Source organism: Physcomitrium patens, chromosome 4, assembly GCF_059467195.1.
Source record: "Physcomitrium patens ecotype Gransden chromosome 4, ASM5946719v1, whole genome shotgun sequence".
Taxonomy (NCBI): Eukaryota; Viridiplantae; Streptophyta; class Bryopsida; order Funariales; family Funariaceae; genus Physcomitrium; species Physcomitrium patens.
Window position 1 is genome coordinate 11,120,412 of NC_143413.1, and position 21,258 is coordinate 11,141,669.

General features: G+C 41.7%; 3 protein-coding genes across 7 annotated transcripts; 2 read left to right on the forward strand and 1 right to left on the reverse strand.

Annotated features, from left to right (window-relative positions):
* Positions 1-430: 430 nt before the first annotated feature.
* Positions 431-3,323, reverse strand: LOC141045317 (uncharacterized). Its single transcript, XM_090250179.1, has 6 exons — positions 3,276-3,323; positions 2,394-2,756; positions 1,890-1,993; positions 1,576-1,586; positions 1,302-1,407; positions 431-1,216 (listed from the first exon to the last, which is right to left on the reverse strand). The coding sequence occupies exons 1-6, from the start codon at positions 3,321-3,323 to the stop codon at positions 790-792; spliced, it is 1,059 nt and encodes a 352-aa protein (XP_090106305.1). The 3' UTR covers positions 431-789.
* Positions 3,324-9,781: 6,458 nt separating this feature from the next.
* On the forward strand, positions 9,782-17,777 carry LOC112281361 (uncharacterized). Of its 5 annotated transcripts, XM_024517780.3 has the most exons (10): positions 9,783-10,902; positions 10,989-11,100; positions 11,251-12,135; positions 12,674-12,763; positions 12,935-13,135; positions 13,503-13,627; positions 13,833-13,922; positions 14,023-14,215; positions 14,458-15,763; positions 17,104-17,777. In XM_024517780.3, the coding sequence occupies exons 3-10, from the start codon at positions 11,466-11,468 to the stop codon at positions 17,144-17,146; spliced, it is 2,718 nt and encodes a 905-aa protein (XP_024373548.2). In that variant the 5' UTR covers positions 9,783-10,902; positions 10,989-11,100; positions 11,251-11,465; the 3' UTR covers positions 17,147-17,777. The 5 variants fall into 5 exon arrangements, with proteins under 5 accessions (XP_024373550.2, XP_024373548.2, XP_090105853.1 ...); XM_024517782.3 differs by having other exon boundaries at positions 9,782-10,902; positions 10,989-12,135; positions 14,479-15,763; XM_090249727.1 differs by having other exon boundaries at positions 10,989-12,135.
* Positions 17,778-18,214: 437 nt separating this feature from the next.
* LOC112281364 (uncharacterized) lies at positions 18,215-20,435 on the forward strand. The gene is made up of 5 exons (XM_024517785.3): positions 18,215-18,591; positions 18,948-19,084; positions 19,313-19,411; positions 19,542-19,655; positions 19,916-20,435. The coding sequence occupies exons 1-5, from the start codon at positions 18,510-18,512 to the stop codon at positions 20,078-20,080; spliced, it is 597 nt and encodes a 198-aa protein (XP_024373553.3). The 5' UTR covers positions 18,215-18,509; the 3' UTR covers positions 20,081-20,435.
* The last annotated feature ends 823 nt before the right edge of the window (positions 20,436-21,258 follow it).

Sequence of the window (21,258 nt, forward strand, 5' to 3'; positions counted from 1 at the left end):
AAACATGCCAAATGCTTAATCTAAGCCAAATTAGGTGGATTAGATATTTTCTATATTAAAAAGACTATTTATAATACATTATAATGATATATAAAATATATTTTTTTTATACTAAGAATTAATTTGTAGCATATTATTATTATAATATTTAAAATATAAGGTGGGATTTTTCTATGACATTACTAAAGTAGTCCTTGCTTATACAATTATGATATATAAATATCATTTTTAACAAAGATAAATTTTTAGATAAAGATAAATTTAAATAAGTTATAATTTTATAATTTATTTTTATTTAGCTATAAAATTTAATCGAAAATAATGTGATTAATAAATATAAGATAATTATAGTATTTTTTTAGTACATATTGTAATACATTGTTTTCTTTTCTTTTCTTTTCTTTTTGAACAAATGACTTGAAATAGATGATCTTTCACTATAACCAAGATGATAAAAGTAGATTCTTTTCTTTGCAACAACAAATAATCTCTACTATGATCCATTTGACATACTCTTTGTTTTAACCTATTATCATTTCAATCAAACTAAAAAATAGTTTTATATCTCCTACTAATCATTTATTTTGAAATTATATTCTAATCATGTATTTGCAGACCATTTTTTAATATAAATTCATTTTTTTATCAAATTTTATATTAGTTTATTATTTTTTTTTATCTTCTTTACCATCATTTTCTTTTTCTTTTTCTATTACATAGACAAATAATAATCAAGTAAAAACCAATTGCAATCAATATGGCTTAGTGTTCTATGAACATAATGTACTCTCATTTAGTAACCAACAAGTAATAAAAACCTAACCAGCAAGACGGTGGGGGGTAAATCACTTGTAAATGCAGCATTTGCAGTGTTGAGATCAGTCTGTCGTATACTTCATCCTCGACATCACTCAAGGCAATGACAGCTTGTAAAAGCTGCGGCAAACCACCTTGCAGACTGTCAATAGTATGAGCTCGAGTGCATGTGTATGCTTCCTTTTCTGCTGCAAGCTCATTTTCAAGTTTAAGATTCGTGAGTTCCAATTCTGAGCCGCTTCTCAGCAACTTCAGTCCGCTGTGGGAGACTTTCCCCAGACACAATATCAAACCAGCGATCAGGAAACCTACTGGCCTGATTACCAGAACCGTCATTATCCATGTCACTGGCGGACGATGTTTGTGGCACTGGAGGTGGTATGGAGCTTGGATCTCGCATACTAGCACTAATTAGAGCGTTCTCCCTTTCCTCCAATTCCAAGTTGTAAATCCCAACTTGTCTTTCAACCCTGAGCTCCTCCTACTGCAACTTCATCATCCCCCGCTCCATCGCTGAAAATGACCCTATGCCTTCCAGCAGTACTCTATCAGCAAGCTGATCGGACGCGTCTTGCCATCGATGGCAGAGCCCTTAAGCAGCACTTGCCTCCACATTTCATAAGGGAGACCTAGGAGACCTTACAGGCGATCTCGATCCACTCTTGTCCTCCTCAATCTCAAATTTCATGAGACTTAGATGCAGCCACGCAGTTAGATCCTCCATGTAATCTCTTTGTGACTCAACGAATCGGTACAGACCTTCCGACCACCTACAGCGGAATTTCTTAATCAAGATCAGCAACACTATCAAGTGCAGCCATAAAGCAATACATAACACTTCCTTATTGCTACTTATTGCTACATGAGTATCAGATAAAGAACCAACCCATGTTCCACATGCAACAAATGGCGGAATTATTATCAACAAAAATCAAAGCCCGACTATTAAGAGCTAGTTCGAGTTGTGCTGTTGACTGGGGATTAAAGCTTGTAGTTGGTTTACAGGCAGCAGATTTATCGAGCCTTGTAATAGCTTAACCTGCTTTGAACTGAGCTTGATGGCACAAAGACACCCCTCCACATAGTTCCCATCCTGCAGTATGTACGCTGGGGGAACAACGAACACCTTCACGATACTTTGAAAACCATCGTTCAAGTCAGCACCAATATGCACATGCTACAGATGACAAACGTATCCAGAAACACTCTTCTTCAACCTAGCGTTTCGAAACTGAAGACTACGCGTTGCATGGTGAACACTCTACCCACCCTTCCAGCAAACTCCAAAACTTGTTAATATCTGAAACTCCAAAACTGAATGGCTTCCATTTAGTCCACTCTTTATAGACCACCTTGCGCTTCTCATGTCGCTCATACTTCGGATGCTCATGATGTTCGCGGAATCGTCACTAAGAACAATTGTGTCACTACTGGTCCGAGAGAGTGTGCCACCAGATAAACCGAATTTTCCAGATAGCTTCGACAAATTCGTCCTTGCAGATTCATCCACCACTTCAGTCATAAAGTACGAACACAAGTGACTAGACCAAAAACAATCAACGTACACAAAAAACCTAACTACCGTTGACTTGGAAAATAAAAACTAGTAACCCAAGTTTCGTTTGTGTGGAAGTGCCTTTCGAACTATCTGAAAAACTTGAATGATAGTGTCTTTTCTTCGTTTCAAGAATGCGAGGAATACTCTCTCCTCTTTCGGCAGCTTTCAAGAGATAATCATCAACCTCCTTCAGAACATCGAGCAGGTCCCTATCGCTATTCTCCATCTTGATAACAGCCAAATCATTTTCGGTATTCACCACTGTATTCTCACTTTGTTCAAGTTTCGAAGGATTTCTTGACACAGGCGCCTTCACTGCCTTCGCTGATTTTGGAGTTGTTGATATTTGGTCCTGAACCTCCGTCAAAGATTTTGGAAGCGTCTAAGGTTCGGGTTTGGAGTTCTTGATATTCTGAACACCTCTCACTACATTCGAGTCCTGTAAACCATTAGTCATAGAACGCAAAGGAATCAAATAGAAGGTCAACTTCAGTTCCAAACCCCCAGCTCAACTCAGATTGTACTCATTATCCTGTAACATAACTTGATCAAAAGGTACCTTAACTAGAAACTAAAAGACGCAAAAGCTTCGTGCAGGAAACGTTGAGTTGTGGAGAGATCATCTAAGAATTTCGACTGTAGCGACTTTTCTCTTATGTGAAGTCCTGATCCAAGTCTAGATTGGTCCCCAACGCTGGTTTAAATCCTTCAAGGGGTGACTACCCACATGAGGAATTCTATCGAGGAAGTCTAGGAAGGAGCCCCTCAGATCTACTTTACTCTATCTCTTGGGGTCCCCTGCTCTCGGGCCCAAGAACCTCATCTCCTCCACTTCGGGGGCCTTCCTTTGCTCCTCAACAAATCTCCTCTGCTAAATCTCATCCTTCCTACTATTGTCCACCTCCGGGATCTGTCCCCACTGAAACTTCTGTCTACTTTGTTCCCCCATCTCGTGACATTGCCTTGCTTCCGATTCAGAATTCTTTTTGTGTTCTGTGTGACTGAATGATGAGGAGAAAGATCGAAGTGGGTCTAAAACGAATCATGCTAACTAATTCGACTCGCGACGGATGGAGGAGAGTTGTTTTCTTTAGCAGCATGTGATAGAGAAGGAGTTTCACAGGAGTAACTCCTATCATCACCAAGTTGAATGGGTTGAATCAAAGGCGGAGGGGCGATGTCCTCCAATTTGGGCGATCCTGGTATGCAAGAGCTTGAATAGCCTTCAAACTTGTATATCTTGGTTGGTATGGAGAGAGGAGTATGTTCCATTCTGTTCTCATTCTCAATAAAAGGAGGTGGAGGCGGCTAGAAATCCATGCTGAAACTCTTCGGAGAACAAGCGGCTCTTGAGTTGGGTGATTGTGTTGCTGAAGGATTCCTTTGTAGCGGTGTGAGGAGAATCCAGGTGTTGAAAATCCAGAAGAAAAACCATATAAAAGGACCACGCTGGTAACGATGGAGGAAGACCTAATGATAGGACAGATGTGCTCGAAGTCGTCGGTGTTTCCAGAGGACACATCATGTTAGCCCCTGCATCCTTTATCTCCTCTCTGCAAATTGTCGGGAAGCTAACTCCTTTCAGAGAAGAAACGAATTGAGCATGTGAAGCTGCGAAGTTATGCCGAAGCGCCACGATTTGCTTCATCAATCGCTTCCTCTGATTGCATCTTGCAACTGCATCCTCGTTGTCGACTTACGAGTTAGAGCCTCCCCTTCTGAAAATTATCCTAGAAGAATTTACTTCCGCGGCACAGGAGAATTTCAAGTACTGAGATGGGAGGCTCTGTCGGCACTTTATAACATTCCAACTTGAAATCGAAAGCCAACTTCCACACTTCCAAGCCAAACGAGACTCAGAGATGCCACTCTCCTTGTAATGCTAGCATCTTCCTACAACCAACAATGCCAACCTCGCATAGACATATTCTGCTCCTAAAGTCAGATTTGCTGCATCAGACCGATGAAGTCGTTACACGATTAGGTTTAAGTTCCATAGCAAAAGTTTCCTCAAGAATTGAACTCCGACTAAAAGTCACTGCTTAGAAGCTTGCGGTCACATGCGCAGATCACGGCTTTCGCATGTTGTATCATTGAACAGCTACACAGTTCTATCATTGAGCAACATCTCTTTTGCCAATCAGTCAATACTTGAGTAAAGTTACAAGATGAAATACAGAGGATTAGAAGGTCTCACAGTCTGATCCTACACACAGACAGGAGGTTCGCCAACTAATGAATAGAGACAGCCCTTAATAGAAGGAGCTGTAAACTGAACAAGATCATTGGCACATGTAACTGCGTTAATTAATTCGAAAGCTTAAAACTCTCTCAGTTGCTTCTTTTAACCACTTGCTGATACAGGCTGTGAATATATATATATATATATATATATATATATATCAGTGACGAAGATTCATAGATCGCCATCTTTAGGATAGACTTTCAGACTATTGGAATTAGACGCATTAATGTGCCTAAAACTTTAAGGATGTCGGCTTCGCGTAAATGGACAGAACCCAAAACGGCAGACACAGACAACACAAATCATGTCTCTTTCATCGACTTGAACTGTGTTTTCAAATTATCACTCCGAAAAAGTTAGCGCTGCTGAGAGCTTAAATCAGAGAGGGCATCAGATAACGATCCTCAACTCCAATATTCTATCAAAGATTGGAGATTTCTCTGGCTCAAAGCCATCGACAAAAACCAAAGAAGATGTTAGGTTCAAAGTCATAAACATTGCAACGTACACTAAGACCTGCACCGACATCAAAAGGAGCGGCATTCAAGAGTTGCACCAAATCCGCAAATGGACTTGAGAAGAAACACTGGTTCGGTCTTAAGTTTGTAATTTGACTGAAATATTGCATCTGTTCGGTTACACGCCAAAATCAGCTTATTTTTAAGATATGCAAAGGCATGCTAATGATAAGATTGGTCTTCGACAACATGTTTTTTGAAACATTCGAGTCGACCATTGTATAGATGTGGATCGTCTAGTAGAATTGTTGCAATTAAAAAATTAGAAAAATTACAAGGAATCCACTGTAGAGGAATAAAAGTGCCCTGCGTTAGTTTAAGCTCACAAGGCACCGCAGGTGGCGCCCTTCTGTGAGTTAAAAGCTCATTGTGGAGCTACCTGATGATGCACTTTGCTACTGAAACACCAAAAAAGCGTCTCCTTCGCTAGATCCATATCATCGAGGAGTGCGAACCGACAGCCCATCAACACGAAAGAGAAAAGTCTGGACGACAGTTGTTCTGTCCAATGACATGAATCTCAAGAGGAATTTCACACATTCTAATGCCTGAACATTCAATTCCGTGGCGCACATAAAATTCAATCACATCAATCACTCAACTGCAGCTGGCTCAAAATGATCAAACCCCTCAAAAACAATTCAACACATTCATACTGCTGCTTCGGGCATCAAAGATATAGAGTCACCGAGCCATCTCTGCTTCGCACAACACTCCCTCAATCAAAGCAGGCTGTTAACATTACAAAATCCACCAAACAAGAAATCTTAATAAGTTGATCATACAAAAAATTATATATATATATATATATATATATTTGTTAGTACTCTTTGTTGATTGTGTCTTGATTATAGCTTTTTGTCAATTATCTACAACAATGGATAAAATACTCATGTAGTACATGGAGCTAACAAGAGAACCAATCTTCAAATATGCTCCAAGATTTTGTCAAAAAGACATAAAATTAGAAGAATTGCCAATTAACAACTTGGAATTGTTTTACTTTTACCTAATAACATGTGAAATTATAAACTTGGTTTATTTTTATTATTGATTGTTTCAAAATTAGTAAGATCTAAAGTTTTTTTAAAAGCTATATAAAATTTTAAAAATCAAACTCTACTCTTAAAATATCAAACGTGATTTGATTATCCTTTTCTTTATATTCATCAATGTCTTTCAACATAGAAGTTTCATCAAATTTTACATCTTTACTCAAACTAATCTAACTTGTATTTAGATTCCTTATTCTATGCCCATTCACATTTTTTTCATAAAAAGATAGAAAAAGACTTACCACAATATTAGCATCATTGATAGCTTTAACAAGAAAAAAAAAAAAAAAAAAAAAAAAAACTCTATTCTCTATTTTTTATATCAAATCTATCATTATGTTCCATTCTTTAAAAATAAAAATAAAAAATATATTTCAACATACATATCCGCACTTTATATTAGTAGTCATTTATAAAATAAATAAAATATAGTATTCAAACTTTTAAAGCAAATTATGTAAGCTTCTAAAAATTTTAACATATTTAGTCTAAAATACCTTTAAATCAATAGACAATAATTTTGAAGTTGTTCTTGCAATGTTTTCTAAATATTCACAAAAAATTACCTTGAAAGAATGTATTTTGTTTAGATTTTGGCACTTGTATAGTTCTATAAGTTCTTGATTACTTATATAATTTGATTGTGCATGCTATAATTAAGTCATATCAACTAAGTATGATTTTCAATTAGATACAACAATAATTACATCTGTGATAATATATCCTACAAATTTATATAGATTTCTATTCTAATCAATCCTATATAGATTTCTAATCCTATCAATCCTATATAGATTTCTAATCCTATCAAGTTTGATGCATCTAAAGAAATCAAGTTCTTTTAAAAATTATAATCATACTAAATACCAATCAATGTTTTTTTAAAATTTTATCACTATAATAGGTCTAAGACTTAAGCCACTAATCAACAATGTAGAACTATAACAAAATAAACAATCTATTCTTATATATATTTTTTTTAAAGATTCAAGAAGAACTAGAAGGCCAATAACAAAAAAAGCATTAAAAAAATTCTATTTTTCATACAACATTTTAACTAAGTGGTAGGAATTAAAAGACCACAAATCTATAAAACAAATGAGATTGGAATCACCTAACTAAATAGAATTGCTTCATGAATTGGATAGATTTGGTACTGAGATTTATAAAAAGCCACTACTATTAAAAAAATTAAAATACTTTCAAGAAGTTGCACTTTGTCTATGCCATAGTTATATAACAAGAAAATTGTTGTCATTACAAATGAAATTATAATATTAGTACAAAAATTTAGAAGTACAAAAATATAAGATCTAAGAATAATTATTCAATAAGTGCTATGCATCATCTTTCAAGCAAGCAAGGGCAATAAAAGACTTAATTGATAGTATGACTTTATTGATAATTTAATTTCATTACCTTATTTTAAATATAATCTATGTAAGAAAAGATGGCATAACTATTAATATTACATATTTAAATGTAAAATAGTCATATGTATCAATTTTTGTAAGTAGTGCAATTTTGACATTTGTGTCATAGTTGAATTTCTATACATATCTAATTATAAAAAAATAAATAAGAAGATAATATCTATATAATATTTATTTCAACATCATGTAACATTCAATACAAAGAGTGATTTCTTCTAAGTAGAAACCAAAGCATATGTTTGTTTAGAATTGGTTATCACAATAATTGTGTGTTAATGGAGAAAAAAAAAATTTAAATGCAAATTATTTAAGTAAATAAAATAAAAAAATAAAAATTTAATAATTAAAATTACTATCCCTATGTATTTTATTCCAATTCTTTATAATAGTCTTTCAAATTAATAAATTATTTTATTAATAGAACTTTAAATTTCATTATAAAAAATTATCAATAAAACGTAAAGTAATTTTATTAGATTTTTTATTCTTTTTAGAATGCTAATATTTTTTTATATTTTAAATTTTTACCATTTTAATTAAAACAAAGGTTTTTACTTTCTATAATAATTATACCTTTTTTATCTTAGATGTGTATCATAATTAAAAGAACAATCCTCCTTTATATGTAATTTGATACTTGAACATGTTTTTAGTTTTTATTTTATTATAACAACTTGCTTATAATATATTAACCAAAATTAATCAATATGCAATTACATTACTTTTTATGTTTAAAATTGGTATAAGTCTATAATCATTTAAATTATCAAAACGTCAACTAAATCTAATATTATATCAAAATAATACCTTTATTACCAACATAACTACACATGCTATTATTATATCTATCAGATATTATTTAAATAAAAAATAATTTTCTATACAAATCAACCTTGTAATAAAAAAGAAATATGTCATAATATATATAAATATATATATATATATAAATATATATATATATATAAATATATATATATATATATATATATATATGTGTGTGTGTGTATTTTTTTAAACTAAAGCAAATATGTCTTTAATGTGTGAAATGTCCACTTCATGTTGACAAACATTCTTTAACAAAGTTTAGTCAATTATATTAACAAAATTTGTTATTCTTAATTTATATAAATTCTTGTCATTCTTTAAATATAATTTTACTAAATATTTACATTTTTTGTTGTAGAAAAAATATTTATACACTTTGGAAGATCAAATACAACTACACTTGTTTAAACAACAACATAAGCTTTTATAAATAGTACATTTTAATCTAATAAAACTACCAAATACTTTTAAATACACTTTTGATTGTTTTAATCGTGAAATAATTTGATTTTTTTCATTTTTTTATAATATCTCACAATTTAATATGATGAAATAGTGTATTGAAAATCAGAATACAGACTTGATACTGAGCAAAAACTAATAACAATTATAAATTTGTATAATTCTTTTTAAAGATTAAGTTTTTTACCTTTTTAATCCCTAAATTATATTAAATACGATTTTCATTGTGCTCCAATCAAACAATATAAATATTTTTCCTTTTCCTTTTTATTTTCTTAATTTATGAAAGCTTCATGTCTTTACAAAAATGATAAATCAAGTAACAACAAACATTTAAAACATATGAACTTCTGATCATTATAAATTATGTATAAGCAATGTACGACTTTTCAAGCATCTGGAATATTTATAACTTTGCATGTGCGCACGTAATGTTGGAAGCTTAACATTAGATACACATTCCAAAGATCTCTCCACTAGTTTGTTTTCAGCTTCAAAACACATTCTTTATATATATATATATATATATGGATCAAAAGTAAACCCACTTCCTGTAATGTGGCAGCATTGTCCTATTTTACACACATTTATTGCAGGAACTCACGGTGGCAGTGGACGAGCTCCAGGCTTGACATTAATGCAACAATGCACGTTATAATTGGTCGAAGTGGCCAGTGAAGACAATCCTCACACCCTTCCATACTCAACATCAATGGAAAGACGTTCAAATGGGTACACTTAACTCCAGATTTCAATCATTTAAGTGCCATTAAAAGGGGTCAAGGGGAAAGGGGGGGGGGGGTGCTGGTCACAGGTCCTGAACAAACCAGAGCGACGTAGTACAATGGAGACGACGACGACGCTTGGACAGTAGTAGTGGTAGCAGTAGCAGTAGCAGTAGCAGCACCTCACTCACTCCCCCTTGAACGCTCTTTAGCTTTCGCAACACTCGCTGCGGGCTTCGCCCCCGCGTTTCCTTCTTTGTCTGCTTGCTTGCTTGCCTGCCTCGCTTGCGCTTCGCTGGTCTTCTTGTATCCAGTGAGTGCTTGCGCTTGGTGGGCACTGGGGAGGCTGGGCAAGCTTGGTGGGTAGTTTGCTCTGGGTGGGATATGTCGATGAGGCGCGGGTGGGGCGTCGCATGTGCCCTACCCTTGACGAACAGCACGATGCGCTAGGTGCTTTTTCTGCACTGACCCGCTTGCAGATCGGTTCTGCTGCTGCTGCTGCTGCACAGATCTGGGTTGTTAGCGTAATTGCGTAACTGCGTAGCCGGAGCGGATTTCCATGAATATGGATGGTCCTAGGGTGTGGTGCTTGTGAGGGTGAGGGCTAGCGTGTGGCGATGTAGGGAAGGCGGAGGGGAGACTCATTGTTTGGCTGAAGGGAGAAAATCGTCGACGGGGGTGGGGGATTTTGGGTTAGACAAGGGTGTGAGGAGAGTGGGCGTAGGAGAGACGCACGATGAGGGGAGAGTGGGTGCGTAGACGAGTGCATTGGATGTAGTGAACGAGGCTGTGGACGACGGAGGGTTTTGATTTTTGGGCGAGTGGCTTCGCTTTGTCGGCAGTGGAGGTCCTCGTGGTTGTTCAGATGGTATTGATGGGGGGTCGTGTGCGCGTGTGGGTGAGTTGAACTTGGCATGAGACTGGCACGAGTGCGTGGGCTTAAGTGCATGCACGTAAAGGTTAGAGGGAGTTATGTTCCGCGGTTAGTGGTGACTTTGTGCGCACCGCATGGCAGCGTCGTTCGCATATGCAGGAGATTTTAGCATTTCAAATTATTCGATTGTGGTTTGTAAGTTGTCAAGCTTGTATCTAAGGGACAGAGTGGCAGCACTGGCGGGACATGGAGGAGATACATGCAGGAGAAGTGGAGCGATTTTTTTTTGGTGATGGACGCACGGCATAGCATTCTGGCTGAATGCGGAATAATATCGATTATTATCCAGTGCGGAACTTGGCGGTGGACGGTTGGTTTTGCAGCAGACTTCGTAAGTTACTTGACTACTTCAAATTGTATTTCTTCTCCCTCCTCCCCCTCGCACCCGCCAACTTGTGGGTGGCGGGCTGTTTGCAGGTGCTGAGAGTTGGGCGAATGCGTTAGCTGGAGTGCTGCCCAGGCTCGTGCTGAAGCTGGTGACATGTGGGAGGCTGATGTCTACGCGGGCGGCATGGGGTGGTTTGTGCAGGTGGATTGATTGGGGTTTTTCTTTGTGCCTTTTTTTGATGCACAGTCAGGATGTGTGGAGGCCGTGCTGACCGTTGTATGTCAGGCCTTAAGATTGGATGCGAAACTCCTGAAGAGAACTCCAGCAGAGTTTTGTTTACGCCGTGTACAGATTAGACGGAGACGGTTGAAAAGCAATGAGTGCATACGCCGTAGCAGGGTGAGCTTGGGCGACCTTCTTGTACTGGAGAGTGGGACTTTAGAAAGAGGGTGGATTGCATGCGGCACTCCTAGAACAGAGGTTTGAAGATGAAAGTCCATCGTCGTGCGGCAGAGGATGGTATGGCTGACATTGTGATCGACACTGTGGAGACCAAGTGAGGCTAAATGGACCGCTTAGGTAAAATGTTGGAAATGGTCGTTCACGGGGAGAATTGTTTGAAACATATAGCGAGCATCTATGTGGAGGAAGACGACGGTGAGAACAGCAGTGGTGAAGAGGATGGCGTGGAATCGTCAGCGGAGGCGGGACATGGTAGTGAAGGCCGGCATGGATTGGGCGAGAGTGTGGGCATGGAGGGTAGGGATGATGGAGTCAACGACGAGAATAGGACGGAGGAGTGCGGAGGGAGCTTCGACGGGGTGCATGGTGGGGGTAGCTCGGAGGAGAGGGATGACGGAGCTGTAGGAGGAGGGGAAGAAATGCATGGTGGTGGGAACATTGCAGAGAATGGGTTTGTGCAGCATGGGGACCGACACAATGGGATGACGGCGGGCGGTGAGAGGCACTCGGGAGCGGCAGAAGGGGCGCGGGTGGAGGGGGAGAAGAGGGGCTGTGCAGGTGGTGCGGAGGATGGGGTCGAGCTGGGGGAGAAGAGTTTGTCGAACAGCGATTGCGATGGTGAGAGTGGAGAGGTTCAAGACGGGCCAGCGGTGCGTCGGAAAAGAGGGCGGCCGTCGAAGTCAGGCGAGTGGAAAGCGAACATGCGGGCAGCTCCCAAGGTGGAAGAGCCTAGAGCTGTGCGGATGAATCGTGGGGTCAAGCGACGGTTTCCTGGTATCGCCCTACTCCTGGACTGGTGGTGGGTTAGTCGGGAACTTGGTCGTGGTCTTTCTCAACAGTTTTCACCACACCGAGGGTGACTTCCCGTTCATGTAGTGTCGGAGACAGGCGGTTGGAGTGATTGCTGGAAGCGTGCGGGTGGGGGTGTGTATGCGGGGGAGCAGACGTGAGGGGAATGGTAGCAGAACAAGTGGTTCGCAGTGGGTTTGCATGGTTGGTGCGGGATTTGTGACGTGACGGACGATGTGGTAGAAACTTGTATCTTATTCCATGCTAGGTCGGACACGGTTCTGCTCACAAGAGTAAGTTTTGGTTTTGGCCAGGTTTTAGCCGTAAGAAGCATAGCACGGAAGGCAAGATGAGAGGCTTGCTTCCGAGAGGAGTGAGAAGAACAAAGGTTGCTTCTGACGCAGGATACGTACTGAGTGAATCAGTGTATGTGGATTGGGAGTACTGGATGGCTGGAAGCATTGAATGTGGGGTGAGTGTGAGTTGCGGAAGGTCACGTGTATTTGATTTTGGGAGGACGCAGGTGACGACTCGGAAGACGACAGCTTACCGAAGCGTGTTCGTGTTCGGAGCATCGCGGCCGTGTGCGGGGACTATTCGGAGCCCATGAAAGGTACGCATGAGGCGAAGATAGAAAGGCAGTGGTGTCCCGAGTGCGGAGGTGTCGTGAGGATGATGGGAGGTTGAGTAGCTGTGTGCGAGAGGCCGAGTGAGTTGGAAGGTGTGTGGAGGGGGAGAATGCGGGCATGAGCGTGGTGTGACTCGTGTAGTGGCGGTGATGTAGGAGAGGATGTGAGCATGGACGAAGCCGTGGAAGGAGGCTCGGCTAGGAAGCGCGGGCGGTGTAGAAAAGGCACCACATTCGAGGGTATTGTGGAGGTAGGCGAAACGGAGGTTTCAGCACTGGCGAGCTGCGGGAAAAGGAAGACGATGGAGGCGGTTCTGGATTCGGGCAGCACTAAGCGGCCGCGGCATGGAAGAAACGGTACATGCGAACGTCAGAAACGATGTGAATTATTGGAGTTCGTGGCAAGAGCGAGTGCAGTAAACGTGTCTGCGTCTTCATTGTTTCGTGCGCGCTTAGCCTTCGCAGTCGTGCACAATTGTGTGGTGTGGAGGGGTCTGGGAAACAGTGTCACGGGCACAACGTGCGGCGGTTTTGCGTCTCGTGTGGTTGCGGAGTGTTGGTTTCATCGTTGGCGTTGGTGAGGTGCGAGAGTGTCGATGCTGGTTCGAGCATTGTATTGGAGTGGTATAGAGCTTGGCGTTGATGTCTTGCATGATGTATGGCGCATGGGTGTGGGCTCTGTGGGTGGGAGTTGTGGTCTAATGGCATGGAAAATGCAAAGCAGGCGCGATCTTCGCATGCAATGTGAAAGGATGCAAGAAGCGATTTGTGGAGGCGGCGTCTTTGTACGCTCATGCACGGGTGCACGGGGATCGGCCATACGTGTGCCACTACGAGGGTTGCGTCAAGGTGGGTTATCTTGGACTTTGGATTCGGATGTGATTGCAGGTTCAGAGGTAGACTGGAAGGCCACGATCGGCACGGCTATGTGGGTGGCAGCGTGTCCGCGAGAGGTTTGGAATCTCGGCAAGTATGATTATGTTGGCGGGGCATATGGAAGTTGGTGTGTGAGGGTGAAGAATGGTGTGTGCTGACGCGGTGTTTGTGGTGGCAGAGCTTTTCGGAAAGGTCGAAGTTGAAGCGGCACTTTCTGATTCACACAGGCGAGAAACCATTTCTGTGTCAGTACGAAGGGTGCGGCAAGGTACAGGATTTGTTGCTTGGGTTGCGTTGGGTTTGAGTGCGATGGGGCGAGCAGGTGGGCATTGACGGTGGATGTGTGCGCGTGTCGTGGTGGAGTGCAGGCGTTTTCGCTGGATTTTAATTTGCGCTCGCATATGAAGACTCATACGGGTGACTACCACGAGTGTCCGTACGATAGGTGCGATAAGAGGTACTGTCAGGAGTACAAGTTGCGAGCTCACATATTGAAAGAGCACAAGAAGTGCAGCAAAGTCACGAAGAAGTCGATGAAGGTGGTGGGCACCGGCGTGAGTGGTAAGGTCCAGGCTACCCTTGTAGTGGTTTTGTGCGGTGTTGATGGTGTGTGTGTGTGTGAGTGTGTTCGCGCGCGCGCGCGAGGGCCATTTGGCGAGTCGATCTGGTGAATGACGTGGGTGGTGCGATGTTGGTATTCGGAGAGGGAGGAATAGTGGAATGGTGGATACGTCCGATGGGCTGGCTGTGATGAAGGCTGGGTTCATAGGTGGTGTGTGACGTAAGGTTCGGCTGAATGGCAGGGCCGAACATGGGGGATGCAGGAGGTTCAAAGAAACGGGAGGTTCTGGCTGGGCTGCAGACGAGGAGGTCGAAGCTGCAGTCAATGAAAGAGGCGCGTTTGAGTAGGATCGCGGAACTGGAGGCGGAGAAGCAGAGGGAAGGTAGCGAGCTGGGCCGCATCGAGCGAAGCCTGAGGAAGTTGGAGCGGGAGCAGAGGCGGGTAGAGGAGGGACAAGCGGTGCGTGGTGTGACGTCGGTGTCGGGATCGGAGGAGGTGGATGGGGAGAACGGGGATGAAGGAGAGGAAGCATGTCCATCGAACAGAAATGGCGGGGACACGAGGTCGTCGGTAGAACACGAAAGTCGATTGGAGATTACGGCAATGGAAGAAGGGAAGGACGTGGTGATGTTTGCTCACAAGCTTCCGACGGCGGACCAGGGCGCACGGTTGGTTGGGACGATGGACGCAAAGCGTGCAGAGTCGCAACAAGAGGCAGGGACTAGCTTGATGCCAACGTTGTGGGTGCAAGGTGCACGTCTGTTTCAGGGCCACGTTGGTGATCATTCGGCGTTGAGACCACACGTGAATTCTCGTTGTCCAGCAGGTGCAGAGGTGGCGAAGTCTGGGAGTGCGTGTGGACGGAGGTCTTGTGGAGGGAAAGAGATGGGAGTGCAGCTGAGGCGTGGGAATGGGGAGGGGTGCTTACAAGGGGAGAGCAGTGACAGCGGGGCGGGCAGGGGCAACGGGGGAGCCGGAAAGGTGGGTTGGGGTCTTGCGGAGGGAGGAAGTGGAAAGGCGAGGGTGAGTGGCACGAAGAAGAGTCTAGGTGCAGCGAGTAGAGGTGGGGTTGGGCAGATGGATGCGAGCGTGGTGGTCAGAGGGAAAGTGGTGCGGTGTTCAGCAGGAGAGAAGGGGAAGCGGGAGAGGGAGCTGGCAAGAGTGGCAAAGCAGCATGCAGGTGGCGGAGTGCGTTCGTCAGAAACATTTGTGGTGTCGATGAACCCAATCCTGTTATCGAGCGAGCATGGGTTTTCCCCGACGGATGCCCGGTTTATGGCGAAAGAAGGGTTCCCATCGCTGGCGCAGGGGTTGGTGCGGGAGCAGTTGGGAGGAAAAGACGGGGGGGAGAGCACGTCAGGGCGGGTGTGTCCACCGAAGGAGAAGGCGTACCGGTCGATGAACGAGGTGCTGCATTCGGCCGCGGGGCAGGATGGGTTTGTGGGTGGTGGGGGATCGGAGGAAGGATTTGCGAGAGGGCAGGTCCCAGCTGAGCAGAGCTTCGAGGATTCGGCGGCGCAGCTGTTCACGTACCATGAGCAACCGCGGTTAGTGGACTGAGGAGAGTGGTTGGGTGACGCGCATGTGTGAGTGCAGTTTTGTGCCGTGAAGGAGGGCAGTGTGTAGGGGTGGGGTACGATTCGCCGATCGCACATGGTGCGATTTTGTGCGGAGTATAGAGAGTGCCAAAGGAGGATTGGTCGTGAATGATGGAATCTTTGCGGCGGTGGGTAGTGGTGGGATGAAAGTGGATGGGGGGCGAGAGTCTTGGTGAAGTGGGTTTTGATGGTTGGTGTTAGTGAACGATGGAGGTGACTTCATCATTCTTGATAGGTAGCCATTGGTTGTAGGAGGTATTTCTTTCGTAAACTTATAGCTGTAGGTTGGGCTGTGCATATGAGGAAGCTTGAGATGGTTAATTTTAGCTCTCTAGTTATTGTCTGTACTCTATAGGCGTTCTTTTGTTGCTCTGGCTAGGGTTTTAAAATAGGTGAGCTGGTTTTAGTTTGTTTGAGGTCAGAGCTAGTATTCTCACATGATGAGATATCAATATTAGATTTCTTGTTCATTGATGGGTCGTTTTGTTGGTGGCTTTACCCACAATTGCCCAATTGGAGTGTGGTTGAGCAAGCGGTTTTTTAGTGTGATAGGAGTTGGTCTGTTTTTTTAGGGCAGATGTGAAGTTCGACTCTTACAGAGATTTTTAATATATTTAGCATTGATTGAATTATTCATGGTTGCATCTGTGTGTTTTGTGTTCTAATCCGAGTTCAATCTTTCCCTTACATCACCGAAGATTATATTGTGCATTTTTTAAGTTCTTAAGAGTACTATGTGAGCATTTTTGTGGTGTGTTACTTGCCTATTGGCTTTCTCGTGGAAAAGAATTTCTACTTTGACCTAGTAATTTCATCTCCATAATTCTGCTCCATAGAATTTTTTCGTTCATTTATTTTTTAAAGTGTTAAAATTCTAGAATTACTGTGCTGGCTCCTAAATTGTGAGAATTTCTTTCGGTTCTCCTTCGCGTAAAATATTTGTATCACTTTCCGCTTGTTTAGTTTGTTTTCTGTGATGTAACTCAGGTGATTTTGAGAAGTAATTGTCAACTTTGAATCTGTATATAGGGTGTCTGAGCTACTCACGAAAAGTATTTGGTCTTTCTTGACTACTTTCACTGGGATATCGCGTAATTCCAACTACTATTGAAGCATTTGCAGTATGTCAAGTTCTCTCAAGCATCCGGAAGTTCAGCTTTAGGAGATGCACTTATTGTCAACGGAGCTAGACTGCATGCTTGTATCGTTGCTATGCACTGCTGACCTATTTTAATCTTCCAACTGCTTAATAAATAACATCATAGCCATGGCTGCTATGCTTTTTGCAGTGCACCATGTTGCGGCACATGGGTGCGAGGAATTTACGACTGACTGCGGACTTTGACAAGCGATACCTGCAAGCGCCCGCAGTGGAGGATTTGATGGTGACGCTTGTGCACGCGAAAGCGGAGGACACTTTGGCGAAGCTGGCGTTTAATTCCAGCACGAGGAGAAAGCGTTAAGATGTCTCGGTGCTGTTGATTGCTGCGGAACAGACGGTGGTACTTGAAGGCGTCATTGTGGATGACCGAAAGAGCTCACAAGAGGCGTGGAGAGTGATTCAAGAGTACACTAGGTTGCTGACAATTTCCGTGGGGGCATTTAATTTTGACGAATCTTTGCCATCTGCATGCGGTTAGGCGGAGTGAACAAGGGGGAGGTTTTCCTACAATGGGATTCCGAGGGAGATGATGAGCGCTGTGGTTGAGGAGGGGTGCGTGTTCCACTCTACCGCGGGATTATTGGTAGAACGTTTGTTGGTGTCGCATTTGATTGAGGCTATGGTGGAGATGGTAGGTAACATAACGAGAATGTCGGAGAAGCTCACTCATTCCCTTACTGAAAAACCTTTACCATCGTAGGGAAAACACATCGACATTGAAGAGTACATCATTTGGTCACTCGGTAGGATGATTTCATTCAGTAAGTCGATCTATGAGACATACGCTACTGTTCTTTTTAGTTCCTCCGCACTACTGTAATCTCTGCGCGCTATGTATCCCATTATTCTAGAATAGGCACAAATGAGCTACCAAATTGCTATGCATAATCTCAGATGCTGACGGTCCAGAAATATACATCCCAACCCTGTGTAAGAAAATAATATCTTATCCCTCACAAACACGGTAAGCCTGGATGCTAGTAAATGACTCTGCGGGAGGAACTCAGATACCTCTGTTCCTTCACGTTGTGCCATGTTCCAAAAGCCAAGTTTTGTGGTGGCTCTGTGATTGACACGTGTCAATTGCTGCTGATATGCAAAGCGGCATCTTCTGACACCTCAGCTGCCTTGCTGGCAAAAGTCATACTAGAGGCCACGTCCAAGGTAGTTGCCAGCTGGGTCCCTTTTGTCCTTCACACTTGGCGAGAATCTCAGGTTTTAGCCTTTTTCTCTCGAAACCCACCTTGGTAAGTTTGCATGAATTGCATCGCACAAGAGCGAGTGCCTGGCGGTGTGTATAGTTGCTGGATTGTCCTTTTTGGGCGCAGAAGTGCTTACCTATGCTCACTTGCTCCGAAAGTTAACACAGCTGTAGACAGGATTTTGTTGGATTTGGATTGTAGTTGTTGGGTCAGAGGAGAGATCAGTGTGGGCTGGGGGAAATTCTGAGGCAGTTTTACACGGCGGCAGAAGTGTGATTTTGCTTGAAATTTGTGTGTGTTTTGAGTGCAAAAGAAGGAAGAGAGGGAAACTATGGCTGGAAGCATGGCGAATCCAACTATGATGAACGCAGACGGTGTGTCGACGACACATACGAATAGCTTCAGCCCAAATAGTAAGAAGCTGGCAATGTCTCTTGGTTGTTTGCGAAGTGGCATTTCATGATGGTGATAAGTTTAAAGATCGGAACGTATAGCGATTGCTTTGTGTGGTATTTTGATTGTTTCGTAATAATGCGTCAAGTGTTATTGTATTAAGATGATGAATCTGAATGAAGTCCTTGTGTCGAAGGCTTCCATATATGAACGAGTTCGTAGTCGTGGTGCGGCCTAGCCACGAACTTGTGCTTTGAAAAGCATTTGAAATCGCATTCATACCAGAAATAACTTTACACGTAACGTAATGCCACATATTTTCTCTTCCGAAATTTCCAAAAAGATCCTTATGGTTTTGGCATGGTATGGTGATAAGGTCCATCCTCTCCCGCAAGTCGGAATGTGAAGGCAGAGGCTTTTGGAGACGCCCACAGGCAGAGGGTCGAATCGGAAATCAATGCTTGGGTGGCGTCAGAGATTCGCAAGGCTGAGGCGCGGACAGCTACAGCTTTGGTATTTTCCCCCTCTTTATCGTTCTTTAGATGCTGGTTCAAACCAAATGATCCGCGTGTATACTTTGGTTCTGCAACACGACGCACTTGAATGGCTTCAGCTTGCTCTAGTCATGAGAAGATCGGGAAGTCCAATCTCATTTCGTCAGTATTTGAATGGCTACATGATGGAAAATCTTGTTCATTACATTAATCCATCTCCTTGTGTGTACCTGGGGATGAGCTGCAGTCAAAGATTGAGCAGAAGCGGATGAAGGATGAAGCACGAGCTCTTGAGCATAAGAAGCGGGAGGAGGCGAAAGCCGAGCAAGCTATCCGCGCTGCTGAGGTGTGTTCCATTCTTTTGCAGTTGGTTGTTAAAGCGTTATTATCGGCACTTTGCGAAAAAGATGTCGGTTCTCCTTACAGGTTTTCGAACTTCCTTGTCCTTTGTTGAACATGTGGTGGCGTTTCTGCAGGTGAAAGCTGATAAAATTGTAGCGAATGCCAAGGAGGAAGCAATCAGAGCAAAAGCACATGCTGCAGAGGTATGCGAGAAAGGGATCGCTGACTCACATTCTCAAACTGAGCGGGTAAGGCTGCTATCCTCTAAATCTCCAATCTTTTTCACTGTTCTTAGACTCTGGTTGCCGAAATGTGATCAGGACGTTTGTTTGTACCAAATTTCTACGCACTAAGTTGTACATAAACTTGAAATCTTTCCTTTCCTGACGCAAGTTTTTAGCATGCATGCATGCATTTGGGTTATTCTTGGTTGATGCGTATTTACTCTATGTTTTCAACTGTCTAACTATTCCGCCGATGATTGGGATTTACATGGTTTTCAATGCAGGCAAAGGCGGAGCTGGAGGAAGCGAAGTTACGAGAAATTGCCGAATTGAAGGACAAAGCTGAGCTGATGAAGATCACTGGTGAACTCCCCTTTCAAGAGCCGAAGAAGCATGGAGTGGGCTCCATGGTGAAGAATGTCCTGACTTGTCACCATGGCGACGTGTAAAACAACTTTGCTAGATTGTTCACGCCATTCTGTCTAGTGGAACGAACTGACAAGGTGGCTGTTTTACACTTCAAGGGAGAGGAAACTCGAGGTCATTACACAGCCCCTCCAACGGTTCATTCTCTGGTCATTCTATCAAATTTGACGTGGGGACAGGCATAGTTTGGACATGCTTGTCATCTAGTGTGGCACGGCTGCAGTATGTGGGTGAAGGTTGTGGTATAAAAACGTGAGGAATGTTTCGAGTATCACCAGAAGTTTAACTCTGATATTGCAGGATATAACTTGGTCATCCCTTTCAATGCCTTGTACAGTTTTTCAAAATCAAAGTGTTTTTATTTGTCCCTGCTGCAAATGTCGTGTCAACATTGATATTAAGTTTTAGGTGTACTCTACACTTTGACAATTTTTTTTTTTTTTTTTTTTTTTTTTTTAAACTACTAAACTTTAAAACTAGCTTTTAACTATGATTATTAATAAGTTTTTTTTTTTTTTTTTTAAATGGATTGAAAAATTGAGTAGGGGTATGGAATATTGAGATAATGCTCCAAGAAGTTTATGAATGCATGTCAATATAGTTGTACAAAAGTATGTAAGTTTTTATTATTTAGTTTTAGCATAAAAATATACTTGAAAATTTTAAAATTGGTATTTACAGTAGCAAATGAGATTAAGGCAGTTCATTTCTTTACATAAAAAATTAAGAATGTTTGATCTAAAAATCCCAAGTTTAATCATGAACTTTATAACTTTGTTTTTATAACCAAAATACACATCAAAAGAATATAAGGACATTCATATTGGAACAACATAATATATAGATGATAATCAAAAACAAAGTTCTAACAAAAGAATAACACAAGTAATGCTGAAAACATCAATCTCTATGTATAACATGAACAAAATAGTATTACAATATATTATTTTATTTCATAGAATTAGTAATTTTAATCTAGAAATTATAACCAACGCATAAGAAGAGATATTGTTCAATATTATGTATGTATTTAAATAGAAAGAAGAGGTGAAATAGAAATAAAAAACTAAATTTGAAAAGTTATTTGAAAAAACATAAAGCAAAGATTTGATGCTTAGATATTCTAAAATCACTAAAAAAATATAGTTTTTTTAATGATTAATTTAATTTCGTTGTAATTTATTCAAACAAAATAAGTAAA